Source organism: Lycorma delicatula, chromosome 2, assembly GCF_047948215.1.
Source record: "Lycorma delicatula isolate Av1 chromosome 2, ASM4794821v1, whole genome shotgun sequence".
Taxonomy (NCBI): Eukaryota; Metazoa; Arthropoda; class Insecta; order Hemiptera; family Fulgoridae; genus Lycorma; species Lycorma delicatula.
Window position 1 is genome coordinate 11,758,035 of NC_134456.1, and position 16,112 is coordinate 11,774,146.

The window sequence follows — 16,112 nt, forward strand, 5'->3', positions numbered from 1 at the left end:
ATGGACTGTCTCCGGTCCTCTTTATTTGTGCCCTTGAAAACGTTATCAGAGAATGGGAGAAGGAACTTAAAAAGTTAAAACAAAAATGTTACGTTAAAACGGTTTTTAACTTAAAAGTTAAAAACATACATACACGTAAATATAAAAAAGGGCACTAAAACTAAATTCATAAATATAAATATTCTGGTCTTCGCAGACGATATTGTAGTATTTTTCAAGAGAATAGGTGAGGCTAAAATCAAAATTAAAAAAATAAGCGAATGCATAAGCAAAATTGGTTTTCAAATTTCTAATGAAAAAAGTAAATGGTTTTCCACTGACAAAGAGGAGAGAGCTTAAACCATCAAAATTTCCGACAACAAAGAAATAAGTAGAGTTCTGGGAGAAATAATAACACCGAATATAAGTGAAACAAATGGAACGAAGAATAGAGTACGAAAAATGGAAACTGTCTATTATCTCACAAAGAAAATTTACCATAAAAAATCCCTGTCATATAATTCCAAATTGAAATACTATAAAACTGTAGTCCTATCAGAAGCACTGTTCGGAGCAGAATGTCTGCAATTAAAAAAATATAACAAAAGTAGAAAAAAGAATTTTAAGAAAACTTTATGGACCAAGATGTGAAGATGAATTTACAAATTGAAAGTGAAAAAGAAATTTACAAACATAAGAAAAAATAGGGGACTTAATCCGGAAAGGAAAATTACACTTTTATTGACATTTATATAGAATGAACAACCAAAGATTGACAAAAAAATTATTTAATTTCTACGTAAACAGAATCACAAAGACCAGCTTGTTTAAAGAAATAGAACATTAAACTTTTCTAGGAATCTGTGTAAAGACGCAGATAAATTTAGAAAAGTGATTCGAGAATCAAGTTTCCAAAGAGGTATAAACCTGAATACACAGAAGCAAGAAAGGCGACAACAACAGAGAAAAAGAATGAAAATCTTTTAGAAAAAGAAAAAAGTCAGAACTATGTAAACATGATCTGGAGTGGTCGGAACGAAAAGAAAAAAAAGTAACATAGCCTAATAGAAAACTGACAAGGAAATAAAACGTAATATAAAGTGATATTATCTTCTAACTTTATATTACATATAGACTGTTTATTATTTTATTTTTACTTAGATAGTTTATTTTTTTAAAGTGGATATTAACCTTTAAACTCATCGATAAAAATACAACTCGACTACTGGTATAAAAAAAAAATGAATACATTATATAGTTTTCTTTTTAACGATAAAAAAAAATCATATAACAAAGAATTAATCATTTAAAAAAAGTATAATATATTATGAAGATTTATTTTAGATGCAGTTGTTGTGTAAAAAAGAATGGTTATTAAAGGAATTTATCTGGCTTTATGACAAAGAGGTCACGTGACTACGGTATATTGTGCCAAAGCTTAATTCATTATCTCATTTTTTCGTTGCTTCATCGAATAATAATGAGTAAAAATAAAAAGATAATTTATTATTTTCGCAAAATGTAAATAAAAAAAAACCAGTTCCCTAATGTAATATAAAGTTTGTAAATTAGAGAATAGCGTGAAAGCTTCAATTTTGTTACTAATACTATGAAGCAGAAGTACAAAAAAAAATTAACCTATTATTTTTAATTAAAAAGGGGACAATTTGTAATTCCGTAATCTAGCCACGTGAAATACATTAATCTAAATTGCATAAAAAATGTTATGCAATATATTTTCGTTATTTTAAGATCTAGTCTTCTGAATTAAAAAAAAAATCGATTAAATTAAAAGAAATATACATCGTGTGAAGTAATATATTTTTAATTAATTATTTAAATTTGCAAAAAATGTGTGTTTGTTTCTAACATTTAAAAAATATATATATGTATATATTTCAACAAACATCTACTTGAAAGAAAAAATAAAATACTTGAATTTTACAAAATTGCAATAGTTAAAAGAAATTCTTTCTCATTTCTGCGCAAGAAGACTTTTCCTTATTTTATTTTGCATAATATTTTTTATGTAATTTTTTGCACAAAAAATATACAAAACATAAATTAAATGAAACTACTAAAAGAGATATCTTTTTTTTAAGTAACATTAAAAATTATTTTCTGTTTACAAGAAAATTAAATTATTGTAACCGTAATTTAAGGAAATAATTAAAAGTACCGAGCAGAACCTAAAAATACACCAAAACTAAGTCAACATAACCTCAAATTAAATTGTGTAATGAGTAACATACACTTAAGTCAAGAGTAATTTAAATAGAAATGAAAATTTGTATTACCTTTCAAAAACTGAAAATGTTTAGACATTTTTATTCATTTGTGGCTCCAAAAGTGTGTAATTTGTTACCTAATAATATAAAGAATCAAGAAACTTTAGAGAATATAATGATTTGTTATTTGTATGGTTACTAGAAATCGATGAAATTAAAAAGTTATTATTCTAATCTAGTTACTGAAGAAATTGTTAAAAGAAGTTACTATTTTAGGATTACAATATTTATAGATTGTTATTATTATTTTAAGTTGCTGGTGGTTTATCTCACAATTTCTGTTTCACTTTATAAAACGTTATGGTAACCTGCATTTATATGGTAGGATTATGGTAATATGCATTTATCTACAGATGATACCTAAATTTTCATACAAGTTTCACAATTTATGTTATAGTTCATTAATTGGTTTTTTGAATTTTCATTTATTTATTATTATTATTATTAAAAATAAAATATGTAATTGTGTTATTGTTTGGAACTGTGTGTGAAAGTAATAAATAAGTAAAAAATTGAGGTTATGTTGTCTGTTGTCAACCTTAAATTAATCATAACGATTTAACCAATCTTCATCAAACTTTTCATACACAACTTCAAATACGCTACTACAGCATATCTAAATTTCAATGAAATTGATGTAGTGAATTTGGAGATGTTCAAGCGGCAGATTTTGTTACTTAGACCCATATATTAGAAAATTACATGTTAAGTGAATGGTAATTTTTTTCTTAGCTGTTTCCATGTTAAAGAATACAGTGAGTAAGGCTGTCAACAATACATCTGAATGATTACTTCCACAAAAAAATGCTACTCCACAAACATTATTTCAAGGTTATTTCCTCCTGGATCTTAATGCATCCTGTTTCTGTAATCTTCTTCTTGTTCTATACTAACCTCTATATAAGTTAGCAGGAGACATTGCCGTATTACTGTCATAAAAAAAAAAGAAATAGAAAAATAAAAACCAGACTTCAGTTTTGTTTTCCATTTTTATTTTTTAGTTGGTGTGTGAAAACCATGGCTTTTCAGATGTTGTTTGGAAAAATAGCAGATGGTGATAAAAGTTTGGAATTACAGCTGTTTTTCACAAAACTTATTTATGACTCTACATATTTTCAGTTCAATTAAAAGATTTTCATTATGTCCACGACAATTTTTTGCAAAAGGAGCATATTCTGGGATCTGAGGGTTATTTTGCAATAAGTTTAGTGTTGCTAGTGCTGCACAAATTCAGTTTTAATAATTTGAAAATGAAATAAAATTAATGGAGGAGTGTGATGGACGAGAATTTGAAATTATTTGATGTATTGAAATGGGTTGTGTGGATTGGCAGTTAGCTCATTCTAGTATACACTGTTCCCAAATTATATAAACTTATATTACTCTGGTTTCATTTTGTTCCCACAACTTTCATAGTATTTATTCCTCGTCCATTTGATCAAAATATATTAACTTAGTTTCAGCTTCCCCTTCCAACGAAGTACTAGAATCTAAACTTTTCAATCTCTCACTTCTTACGATATGCATTCTAATCTTCTAAATTATACTCCTGACATTTATATATTTTTTCCTTGTAGCTTGATTTGTTCTGTACTGTTTGAGCCCATGTCGTAGCTAAGATAGGCAGGTCTTACACAGAAGCTAAAAAAAATCCTTTTAACAGAATATCTTTGACTAGCCATTTTTATCTTTGCTCCAAATTCTTTACTTATTCACTTCAACTTCTAATATTAGTAGTTCCAAATACGTGAATACCTCGATCTATGTTCAGGTTGCTCTGATGTGACTGTTCTTGCATTTCTTTGTGTTGACCTTCATTACAGCTCCCAATTTTCAGATTTTAGATCTTAAATTTTCTTTTAACTTTACCTGTATGTGATGATATCACCGGAAAATAATATCTAAGATTGTGCTTCATTCTTAACTCAGCAGTAAAAAACTATTTTTATGGTTTTCATCAGAGTTAAGATTTATTTTCAAATCCCTTAACCATTAGCTGAATAATCACTCAAACGATGTTAAGTTTGATAAAAGTACAGTTTCAAAGAACAATTTTCAATTGTTATTAGCTATGTATTTAAAAAAGTTGTTTTATCAAAATTATAAAGTTGAAAATTTGAAAAGCAATCTTGGGTTTAAACAGTTCTTAATGAAATAATATGATATAATTTTGATGCATTTATTATTCTGCAATTTTCAAAAATTAAATTATATGAACTAAAAGACCAAAATTTGGATGCTTATATACAATTTGTAGGCATAGTTATTGTATAAGAACTGTTTATAAAATCCAACAATCGTTTAGATAGTTTAACACTGACACCCGTATAATAACTTGTGTTTCTCTTCACCTTCTGCTGATAGTTGGTTCCATAGACCACCATTCTTTTACTCTTTTAAGATCCAAACTCCAATAGTGACGTTTTAATAATAATTTTTTTTTTACCTTGTATAAATACAAAGGTAGAACAAAAAATTCCTAATATTTAAAATGTTTGATGCTGTTTGGGTTTGGGATTTTTTCTGAGCCAAATTTTATGAAACCAATCTTAATATACATTTGAGTTTGAATGATTAATATTTTCATTAATTTAAGAAGATATGAAAAATAACCCAACTTTATCTACTTACCCCTTGAGGCCCCGATATTAAGAAACAGTATCATTATTAAGAAGTATTAAGAAATAGTATCATTATTCCATAAATAGAAGTAATCATTTGTAACTGGGAATTTTTGAACCAGTCAATGCAAAATATTGATTGAAATAATCTACTTTTTTGTATTTCTCAGTTTCTTATTTACAGTTCCATTGTTATTTACATATTACTACTGTTGCAGGGAAAACTGTGTCATAATTTGACATCTGCCTGATGTTTGAGAGGAAGAGTGTTGTTTCTTCTCTATTAAACTTCTTATAAAACCCTTTTAGTATAATTTAAATAGAAAAGAGCAAAATCAGAAGATCTTATTTATTAATTTTTTTGTATGTTAACTATGAGTATTTCTAAAACATAATATTTATTATGAGTTAAGATCAATAATTGTAATAATATTATTAAAAAAAAATATTAAAAAAAATGGTAATTTATGTAATTTTATTTGTGTTTTTACAGTTATATAAATTCTTCAATGCTCTTTTAACTCATATACCAACCCATAATGCAATACAAAAGACTATTTCAAGTGATACAACTTCAAAATCATCTTCAACAGGTAGGAATAAAGTAAAGATTTTTAAGCTTCTTGCAGATGACTAATTAATTAATATAATTACTAATTTAATTATTGGTATTTATAAAATGTCCAGTACTAAATTATATTAAATGTATGAATGTGAGAAAAAATCTTAAAATTAGTAACATGTCTTCCAAAGTTATTGTATTATAATTATATGTTATTGTATTGAATTATTTATTTTGAATATTCTATTGATCTGAAAAATATGTTTTATTTAATTATTTAGATTAGATATTTATAAAAATCTAACAATGAAGTAAGTAAAATTTTATGCAGATATTTTGGAAAAAAATTATAGTAAAAAAAAAATCATTTTATTAAAGTTAACAAAACTCATACTCTACGTATATGTAGAGTATGAGATTTTTCAGGAACTGTTAATTTTGGAAAAGAATGGAGTTGACTAAGAGGTATCTAATAGAAAAGCTGTACTATAACCACAGAATAAAAATGAGGGGAGAAGCCAAAATGACAGGAAGAATAGGGATTGGAATGAGAGTAAGGCAGGAATGCTGCATGTCACCAAAACTGTTTAGTATATAACTGGAAGAAATAATTAAATGCTGTCTGAATGGGAAAAGAAGAATAAATGTTGGGGGAAGAAGAATAAACATTGGGGGAAGAAGAATTAATGTATACATTTTGCTGATGATGTGGCAATACTGGCAGAGAGCCCAAATTAACTAAATGAAATGCTTTGTGACTTAACTGAAGCTTGTAAAAGTTAGGGTATGAGGATCAACAAAAATAATACAAAATGTATGGTATTAGGTGGAAAAGAGGAAAGAATTAAGATTAAAATAGGAAATGAAGCTATAGAGCAGGTGAAGGAATTTCAGTATTTAGAGTGCTTTATAACTGATGACCTGTTTTGCACAGTAGAAATTAAAACAAGAATATAAAGAAGTAATCAGGAATTTAATAAGAAGGGAAGACTGCTGTGTGGTAACATAAAATTAATATTTAGGAAGAGATTAATGAAATGTTTTATTTGGAGTGTGATACTCTACATAGCTGAAACGTGGATAATGAGAAAAATAGACAGATAATTGAGACTTTTGAGATGTGAATGTGGCGCAGAATGATAAATGTCAGATGGAAAGACCATGTAACAAATGAAAAAGTATTAAGGAGAATATGAGAGAACAGGAAAATGCTAAATGTGATTGATTGTGGGGAAAAGAACTGGCTAGGGGATTGATGAGAAGAAGGCTTGGTGAATTAGTCAATGCGACAGAAAGCTTGGTGAATGTAAGGAAAGGAAGAGGAAGGAATAGATTTCAAATATGATAGATATAATTATAGAAAATGAAAAATATGCTGAAACAAAGAGCTTAGCAAAGAATAGAAAAAGGTATACAGCAGCAGCCGTGACAGGAGTTACCCTAATTGCAGAACACTACGAATGATTGATGAATGACATATATGTTAAAAGTTCTACTTTTCATATAAGATTTTTTTGTAATGAGTAATTTGCCTTGTTTGATGTATTCATCATTCCTTTCAGTTTTTAAATCTTTTCATGGTAAAATCAAACTTTATTTTACACCCAGATTATTTAATTCTGGGTTTCTTTAAGATAAAGAAAATCTTTTCTTTCTCTTTTTCTTTTGCCTTTTGCAGTTCAGGCCTGTTCTGGCATTGCTAACTCTCCTCCCATCTTTTCGTTGGTTGATCTACCAAATAACTGCTTAATAATCCATGATCTGCTCAGAAATCCTAATCACTTGCCAGTCTTGGAACATGATTCATGATTTTTTCATCTATATTGGTATCTTGTTATTGTCAGAGATATTAGTTACACCCAATTTGTTTTGAATAACCACATTAATGAAGTGGTAAAAGTTAGAAACATTCCTAAACTGCTCTTAAAAATCTAATTTCTGTAGCTTCTATATTCTTTTATTCAGTATCCAAATATTTTATACCAAAATATTTTCTTCTTTATAAAATTTAATTATGATTCTTCAACAGCAGATTCTTCTAATCATGAAAGTTTATGTTAATCTATTTTTGATATCTTATTGTTTTAGTTTGTCAGTTCCAGTACGCTGTCTGCCATATTCACCTATCTTGAATTAGAACCTTTATTGCACTTTTTTGTCCAATTTTATTACCTTATATTTATGTTAATTATGTTGAAATTAAATTTCTCTAACAAAACAATGTGATTCAGTATTTCTGCAAACGTTTTTTTAGTATTTCTCCAGAAGAAAGATGTCATCAACGATTCTGAACATCTTTTTTTCTCTAATTGTATTATCAATATGAACTACAGATTTTTGTTCAATTTTTTTTTATTATTGCTTCTGTATTTGAACTGAAAAGTAAAAAGAAATCCTTTCCCAATTTTTTTCTCAATTAAAGCTAGTCTTTCATCCTATTCTTGTGTTATTGGTTCTTCTGCAAATAAATTATTAAACCTACCCTAAAATATGTTCTTTTTTTGACCATTGACATGATATCATTATAACTTTTCAAAGTCTAGAAAACATAAATTCACAGATGATCAATCGTGGATTTCTGAAGTATTGTTGACACTGTAATTTTAAAGTGGAGGGGATAGTAATGTGAAGTGTAAAACAATAGAAGTCCAAAGTAGCAAGATGCCAGTCATCCTTCCTGCAATCCACCCCCACTCAGCATGTCACTTGAGCTTTCTAAACTTTGATGAAATGTTCTAGAATAATATTATGATTTATTACAAAAAAACTATAAAAATTATGAATACTTAATTACAATACTTAAAATTTCTTTATAGAAAGCTTTACAGAACTGGCAAGTAATTTATTTTTTTAGTTTATACCTAAAGTATATATTATTACTCACAAGCATATAGAACCAACTCCCATTTTTTTTTTTTTCTTTTAAGAAAGTTAAAGTTAACCTATATATTTTTATAAATTAATGTGAAATTTTAATTTATCGGTTAGGTAATATAAAACATATAATGAGGGAGTGCTTATGTTACTAAAATTCATTTAAATGTATTTGAACAGTAAGTGTCCTTTGTAAGTTTTGAGCAGTAAGTTTAACTGGTAGTACAAAGTCCGAGGAAAAGTTTTGAATTGCACACATAAATAATTTTCAATTTTTTTTTAAAATCAGTATTACCGAAATCGTAAACTGAAATTTTACCAAAACTTTATGACACTGATCGTCTAATCTGATCATTGAATTTTTTTCTTCTTTTTTTATTTTTAAAAGAATTTTTTAGTAGCTGTAACTTATGTTTTATACATCGGTTTTCCCTGCTTATAACATCTTACAAATTTATATCATAATATTCTTTTATTTAAAATTTTTTGTTTGTTTGCTTAAAGAATATTACACGAAAAAAAAGTTACTGCATTTTATTCCTTGGAAGCCATCTTAATGGATCAGTAGTGTTTTCTCATTTCATTTAGAAAGCTCTAGGTTTGAATCCCGGTCAGGTGTGGCATTATTCACTCTATATAAAATTAATTTATCATAAATAAGTATGTCATTTGTAGAACCCAAAATCTAATATGTTATCTGCAATTAGAAATGAAGAGGTTGTCGGGAGCGGAGTAGAGGATGTATCCGTCTTATCCTTCAATGAAATAAGCTATTCAGGCAGGTATCCATCCGGATACCAAAAAGTAGTCTGATTAGTGCTTTCATTAAGGCTGGGGGAAGGGCTGGTTGTTCTGTCTCTCTAGTAGCACAATTTGAGGAACAATGTGAACATTTGTTGGGGTTTCTTGAAGATTCCTGAAGTGCTTCTGCAGCAGTTCATAGAAGAATGATCCAGAGGCTTAATAAGTTTAAGGATTGTTCTTGGCTTTGGTAAACGGATTTGAGCCACTTGCCTCTCAGCTAGCTAAAGCTAAATAGTTTACCATTAAAGAGGTAATCTCCATCCTGGTACCAGTGCCTGTGTCTATTAGGGCGAGCAAAAACACTACAACAAGGGGCTTAATGGCAATCGGAAGGCAAGCTTTGCCTGCAAGTAGCCAGAGAGTGCCTCCTTCCTGTATTGATTGTAAGCATGGACTGTAATAAAAAATTAAGAAAAATTTGTTAAAGAAATCTTTAATGTAACTCAAAATTAAAAAAATGAATTAAGTTTTTGTTAGAGGTTAATTTCACAACATGATATTTGTATAATTTACATATTAAGTTAATGAAAAAAAAAACTAAACAAAATACAAAAATAATCTACGTTTACATGAAAAGATTTTACTTAAACGTAAATTCAAGAATAAAAATTAAAAAGTTTATTTTTATTCTATATTTATTTTTTATAATCTCTTTGATATCGCTAGGAAATGCTAAGAAAAAATAAAGTAAACTGATGGCTAAAATTAAATTTATTTAGTAAAAAAAAATAAATAGTGTATAACAAATATTGAGTAAAAATATTATGCTTTGCGTTTATTTTTACTTTGTGTTTTACAAGAGAAAGTAAAGAAAATTTTAAATCAAGCTAAAAGTTAGGGCGTTATAAAAACTTCAGAGTTTTCTATATAGGTTAGCCGGTTTCTAGTGAAATCCAATTATATTACGTGATAAGAAAAAAAACACTTTAATATATAGCTATTCATAACTTAGATAAGCTCTTTCAACTTTTACAAAGAGTGTTTAAAATTAGTTCCAAGTTTTTTTTTTTTTTAAGTTTAAACAGATTTACTCGTTTAAAGTATGTGAGATTTTAACAGATGCTCTTTTTGTTTTTTAATAATATGTGATGTTATATAAAGATTATAGAAAATTTCGTTATTCTTTATACTTAAAGAAGTATTGTTTATAACAAAACTGTTTTTCTTTTGCAAATATCATTAAAATATTGATAGTTCGGTATGTAGGAGATAATTCGATTGCTTTTAAACATTTTTAGTTTAGTTAATATAAAAACGTTTAGCTTTTAATCCATTAACTTTATTTACTGTTTTCATTCCACTGTATTTACTCTTTTCAAAATACAATTCCTTATCTATCCTTGAAAATTATATAAATGCATCTTCTCAAACTGCAGAAAAATAATTGTTATTATTTACCTGGTTATGTTAAGCATATTTATAAGTTTTATAAATTTATTTATAAGTTTATGTGTTAAACAAAGATGTTACACCAATAAATAATACGAAAGGTAAAGTCGATAGATGGGTGGAATATATTGAAGAGTTATACGGAGGAAATGAATTAGAAAATGGTGTTATAGAGGAAGAAGAGGAAGTTGAGGAGGATGAAATGGGAGATACAATACTGAGATCTGAATTTAAGAGAGCATTAAAAGATTTAAATGGCAGAAAGGCTCCTGAAATAGACGGATTTACTGCGCAGTGCAGGTGAGGAAGCGATTGATAGATTATACAAACTGATGTGTAATATTTATGAAAAAGGGGAATTTCCGTCAGACTTCAAAAAAAGTGTTATAGTCATGATACCAAAGAAAGCAGGGGCAGATAAGTGTGAAGAATACAGAACAATTCGTTTAACTAGTCACGCATCAAAAATCTTAACTAGAATTCTATATAGAAGAATTGAGAGGAGAGTGGAAGAAGTGTTAGGAGAAGACCAATTTGGTTTCAGGAAAAGTATAGGGACAAGGGAAGCAATTTTAGGCCTCAGATTAATAGTAGAAGGAAGATTAAAGAAAAACAAACCGACATACTTGGCGTTTATAGACTTAGAAAAGGCATTTGATAACTAGACTGGAATAAAATTTTCAGCATTTAAAAAAAATTAGGGTTCAAATTCAGAGATAGAAGAACAATTGCTAACATGTACAGGAACCAAACAGCAACAGTAATAATCGAAGAACATAAGAAAGAAGCCGTAATAAGAAAGGGAGTCCGACAAGGATGTTCCCTATCTCCGTTACTTTTTAATCTTTACATGGAACTAGCAGTTAATGATGTTAAAGAACAATTTAGATTCGGAGTAACAGTACAAGGTGAAATGATAAAGATGCTACGATTTGAAAATGATATAGTAATTCTAGCCGAGAGTAGTAAGGATTTAGAAGAAACAATGAACGGCATAGATGAAGTCCTACTCAAGTACTATCGCGCGAAAATAAACAAGACCAAAACAAAAGTAATGAAATGTAGTAGAAATAACAAAGATGGACCGCTGAATGTGAAAATAGGAGGAGAAAAGATTATGGAGGTAGAAGAATTTTGTTATTTGGGAAGTAGAATTACTAAAGATGGACGAAGCAGGAGCGATATAAAATGCCGAATACCACAAGCGAAACGAGCCTTCACTAAGAAATATAATTTGTTTACATCAAAAATTAATTTAAATGTCAGGAAAAGATTTTTGAAAGTGTATGTTTGGAGTGTCGCTTTATATGGAAGTGAAACTTGGACGATCGGAGTATCTGAGACGACAAGATTAGAAGCTTTTGAAATGCTGTGCTATAGGAGAATGTTAAAAATCAGATAGGTGGATAAAGTGACAAAAGAAGAGGTATTGCGGCAAATAGATGAAGCATTTGGAAAAATATAGTTAAAAGAAGAGACAGACGTATAGGCCACATACTAAGGCATCCTGGAATAGTCGCTTTAATATTGGAAGGACAGGTAGAAGGAAAAAATTGTGTAGCCTGGCCGCGTTTGGAATATGTAAAACAAATTGTTAGGGATGTAGGATGTGCAGGGTATACTGAAATGAAACGAGTAGCACTAGATAGGGAATTTTGGAGAGCTGCATCAAACCAGTCAAATGACTGAAGACAAAAAAAAAATAATTTTTAATGCATGTAAAGGCAAAATTGAGATAAAAAAGATAAGGTAGAATTGTATTTTTCTGACAGTAATGATATTTATTTCATAGGTAGTCTTTCTTTTTTTTTAACTTTGTTGAACTGTCGTCTGCATTCCGCACGGTAATGAATAATAATCTATTTCCAGTTAATGAAAAAGATTTTGGGAAAATACTATAAAAATAACTTACCTTCAATGGAATGTTTTTTTAATTATTTTAGAGAACAATTATTTTAAAAATAATTAATGTTTTATGTCATATTTTTTAAACTCGTTCCGTTAAATCAAAACATATAATCTCTTTTAGTCTAATATTTCATTTTTTCTCACTTTATATGATTATGTTATCTGATAAGGTTTTTTTTTTTGAAAAAATATAGTACGCAAATATTTTGTTGTAAGAAGTCCAACTCAACCGAGATTTCAAATTAGAACCCCACTACTGAAAGGTAAAAATATAACCATTTTGCCACTGATACCAGTGGAAATTATTTGATTATCATTATTTTTATCAACAATAAACACCTCCATTTTATTACCTTCGAAACTCCATTTTAAAATTTTTCGTAAGGTGTATACTAATAATGAAAGTTACAAAATATTTTTGTGAAAGCAATATGCGAAAAAAGTATGTACGATTTAGATAGCTAGCTGACAGGATAAGTAATATTCAGAACTGCTGAATATTTATATTTGAGTATTCAGATTTGATACTTAAAATAAATAGAAATTTGGAATTTATAGTTGAATCATATTTATAGAATAAGCGCTGTAACAATTCTCTGTTCCTTCATTAATCCAGATCTAAAGAGTTTTAATGATAGTAGATAGATCTGGATTAATGAAGGAACAGGGATTTCATACAGTGCTGATTCCATAAATATGATGCAACTATAAATATCAAATTTCTAACAGGCGAGTAAGGAATTATCTAATAAATAAATACCAGGTCTTATGATTGAAATCTGTTAAATCCAATAACCTAATGTTCAGTTACGATTTTTAAAATTATTTTCGTCCATAATAAATAAATATTTTATTCGATTTAACTATTAAAATATGTGAAATGTATTATGTAAATATTATTTTACGACTATTTTACGTTCATACATTTTTTTTTAGATGTAATATACTTTTCTCTAAAGTTTTAAGTTAAGATACTACGCATAATGATTCCTACAGCCATTATGATGATCGTAAAAACAGGGTTTGTATAAATTGGAGGATTACGCAACAAATCTTCTTATAATACATAAATATCCAATAATATATTAACTATTAATTTTTAATTAGTTGTCTGCAATATCTAATAGTTAAATTGCTATATTTAGTAACTCCAAAAATTTTCGAATATCACACAGTGTAAAGTTTAAATTAAAATAACTTGAGAAGTATTATTTATTTATTAAGAATTATTTATTAAGTAAATATATTATTAGAAGAAAAGTTTGAAAGTTATAACATATAAAAAAGTTGAAATACTTTAAAAACATGTATAGTTATTTAAATATTTATAAAAAAATAAAATAAAATATAAATAATTTTTAATTGCAGTTTATTATTATTATTATTATTATTATTATTATTATTATTATTATTATTATTATATATAAATATTATTATTAAATTTTCGCGTTGTAAAATCAAGGGGAAAATCAATAAAAAAAAGAGAGAAATTCATAATTATTATGAAAATGATATTTTTCCCAAAAATAAAGTTAAAAAACAAACAAATACTGAAGAAAAATCATAGTAATAGAATGTACAACAGTAACTGATATTATTATTCACAATTTCTTCGTTGCTTACTTTTTTAAGCAGTTATTAAAATTAATTCAACCGAAATAGATACCTTGAATAACAGTAAAAATCTAGGAAAGTGAAAAAATACTTAATCATAAAAAATAAGAATTAAAATTAAAAATAAATACTACACTTAATTATTTAGTAAGATTTGCATTTCTAAAGAAATATTTTGTTAAAAAAAAAACAAAACCAAAAAGCCGAAGCAATAAATGCTTTTGTAAAATACAAAAGTATTTATTTTTGTTAATCAGCAGATTTTATTTTAAGTCTAATTTTCAAATTTGTTTTGCATATATTAATTAAAATACTGCTTTAAATATGAAATTTTTTTTAAAAACTTATTTCTGTTTATATAAAACGGAAAAATTATAGAATAATTAAGTAAATTTTAACTTTTTTTTAAATTTTAGGAAACAATAATTTTTTATCCCTTTGTAAAATCATAATAAATTTTTATTGTTTTAACACGTTTTAACGTAGTGTAATATGATTTTAAAAAACTTAATTTTGTTATTATATTGGAAAGTGCCAATTTTTTGACAAAGAAAGAACACTGGAGTAATAAACAAAGAAGTTAGAAAATATAAATTAATAATTATTATAACAAGATGAAAATACCGTTTTTTATTTTAATATTTTTCTTGACACATAAATAAGTAAATAAAAAACATATTAAATGATGATTAGGTAATATTAGGTTAACAAATGCAAATTATATATATTTAATTAAAAAAACAGATGTGTGAATTTAGACACGACGGTGGAGACGAAATTTGAGGAGGAGACGCCAAGTGATACTACGGGCAGTTCCACTACTACCCATCACCAGGTTGAAAGCAACTACCGCGGAATACATATTGGAACACCTCTAACGAAAAGGGATCTTGAAAATTTGCTGGAATCATTTAAGAAAAAAAAGGTAATTAATTAAATTTCTTATTATTATTTAGAAGATTTTTATTATTTCAATAACAAATTTTATTTTATTATTTTATGTAAATAAAACAGAGCGGTCTACTTTATTTTACTTTTTAACAAGTGAGTAGATATTTTAGATGATGAAAATTCCCAAAAAACGTGATAGATAAAAAAAGAAAGCATATTTTTATTTGATTATACAGAGTGTCCCATGTAAAACGCAACCCAACCTTATATTGGTAGGTATTGAAATAATAAAAAGGCATGCGTAAATGTAAATGTAATTTTTATTATTACCATCCATTACCTTACATTCAGAGTAAATGTTGGAAGTGGCCGCCATCTTTTTGAATACAAGCTTCAATTCTTTTTACAGCGTTTCTTGCAACTTTTTTCAAAGTTTGTGGCTGGATATTTAATACAGCTTGTTCAATATTGACTTTCAATCGTTCAAGTGTTCGTAATTTGTTGCTGTAGGCTTTTTCTTTGAGGTAACCCCGTAGAAAAAAATCCGCCGCAGTCAAATCTGGAGATCTTGGTGGCCACAAGCCTCGACCGATAACACGATTACGAAAGAATTCCTCGACGAAATCAGAAGTTGAATCTGCGTAGTGCGATGTCGCACGTCATGTTGTAGCCAGCAGTGTCTGTCTTCCTGTTCCAAGAGCGCGATGAACTGAAATAAAATATCATGATATCGTTCTGCATTAATGGTGTACTCGAAAAAATAGGACCGATTATTTTCTTCCGCGATATCGCGCACCACACGCACGACTTCTGCGGGTGTAATTGTTTTTCGTGATAAACGTGGGGATTTTCAGCACTCCAAATTCTACTGTTTTAGCTGTTTACCTAGCCATCCAAATGAAACCATGCTTCATCTGTGAAAAATAACGAATCCATAACGTTAATTCCCTCGCGCAGAAATCGACGGAACCGTTGACAATATTGTAGCCGTTTTTGTTTGTCGGCGCTCAAGAAGTCGATGAACCGTTTGAATGCGATAAGGTCGTAATTGTAATTGTTTGGTCGCCCGATGAACAGTCGATTAAGACAAATTAATTTCAGCAGACAAGAGTCTGATCGATTTATTTGGCGAGGCGAGTAATCGGTCTTTGATTTCAGTGACTTTATCTGTATTCAACACTG

The 16,112-nt window shown here is 27.9% G+C and overlaps 1 protein-coding gene across 5 annotated transcripts in view; it reads left to right on the forward strand.

The window, feature by feature from the left end:
- The window catches only part of rdgC (retinal degeneration C), a 968,675-nt gene that overhangs the window by 361,768 nt on the left and 590,795 nt on the right, over positions 1-16,112 (forward strand). For all 5 annotated transcript variants that reach the window (XM_075358273.1, XM_075358271.1, XM_075358272.1 and 2 more), the window contains 2 exons: positions 5,382-5,481; positions 14,798-14,964. In XM_075358273.1, coding sequence (XP_075214388.1) covers positions 5,382-5,481; positions 14,798-14,964 — 267 coding nt within the window. The remainder of the gene's footprint in view (positions 1-5,381; positions 5,482-14,797; positions 14,965-16,112) is intronic.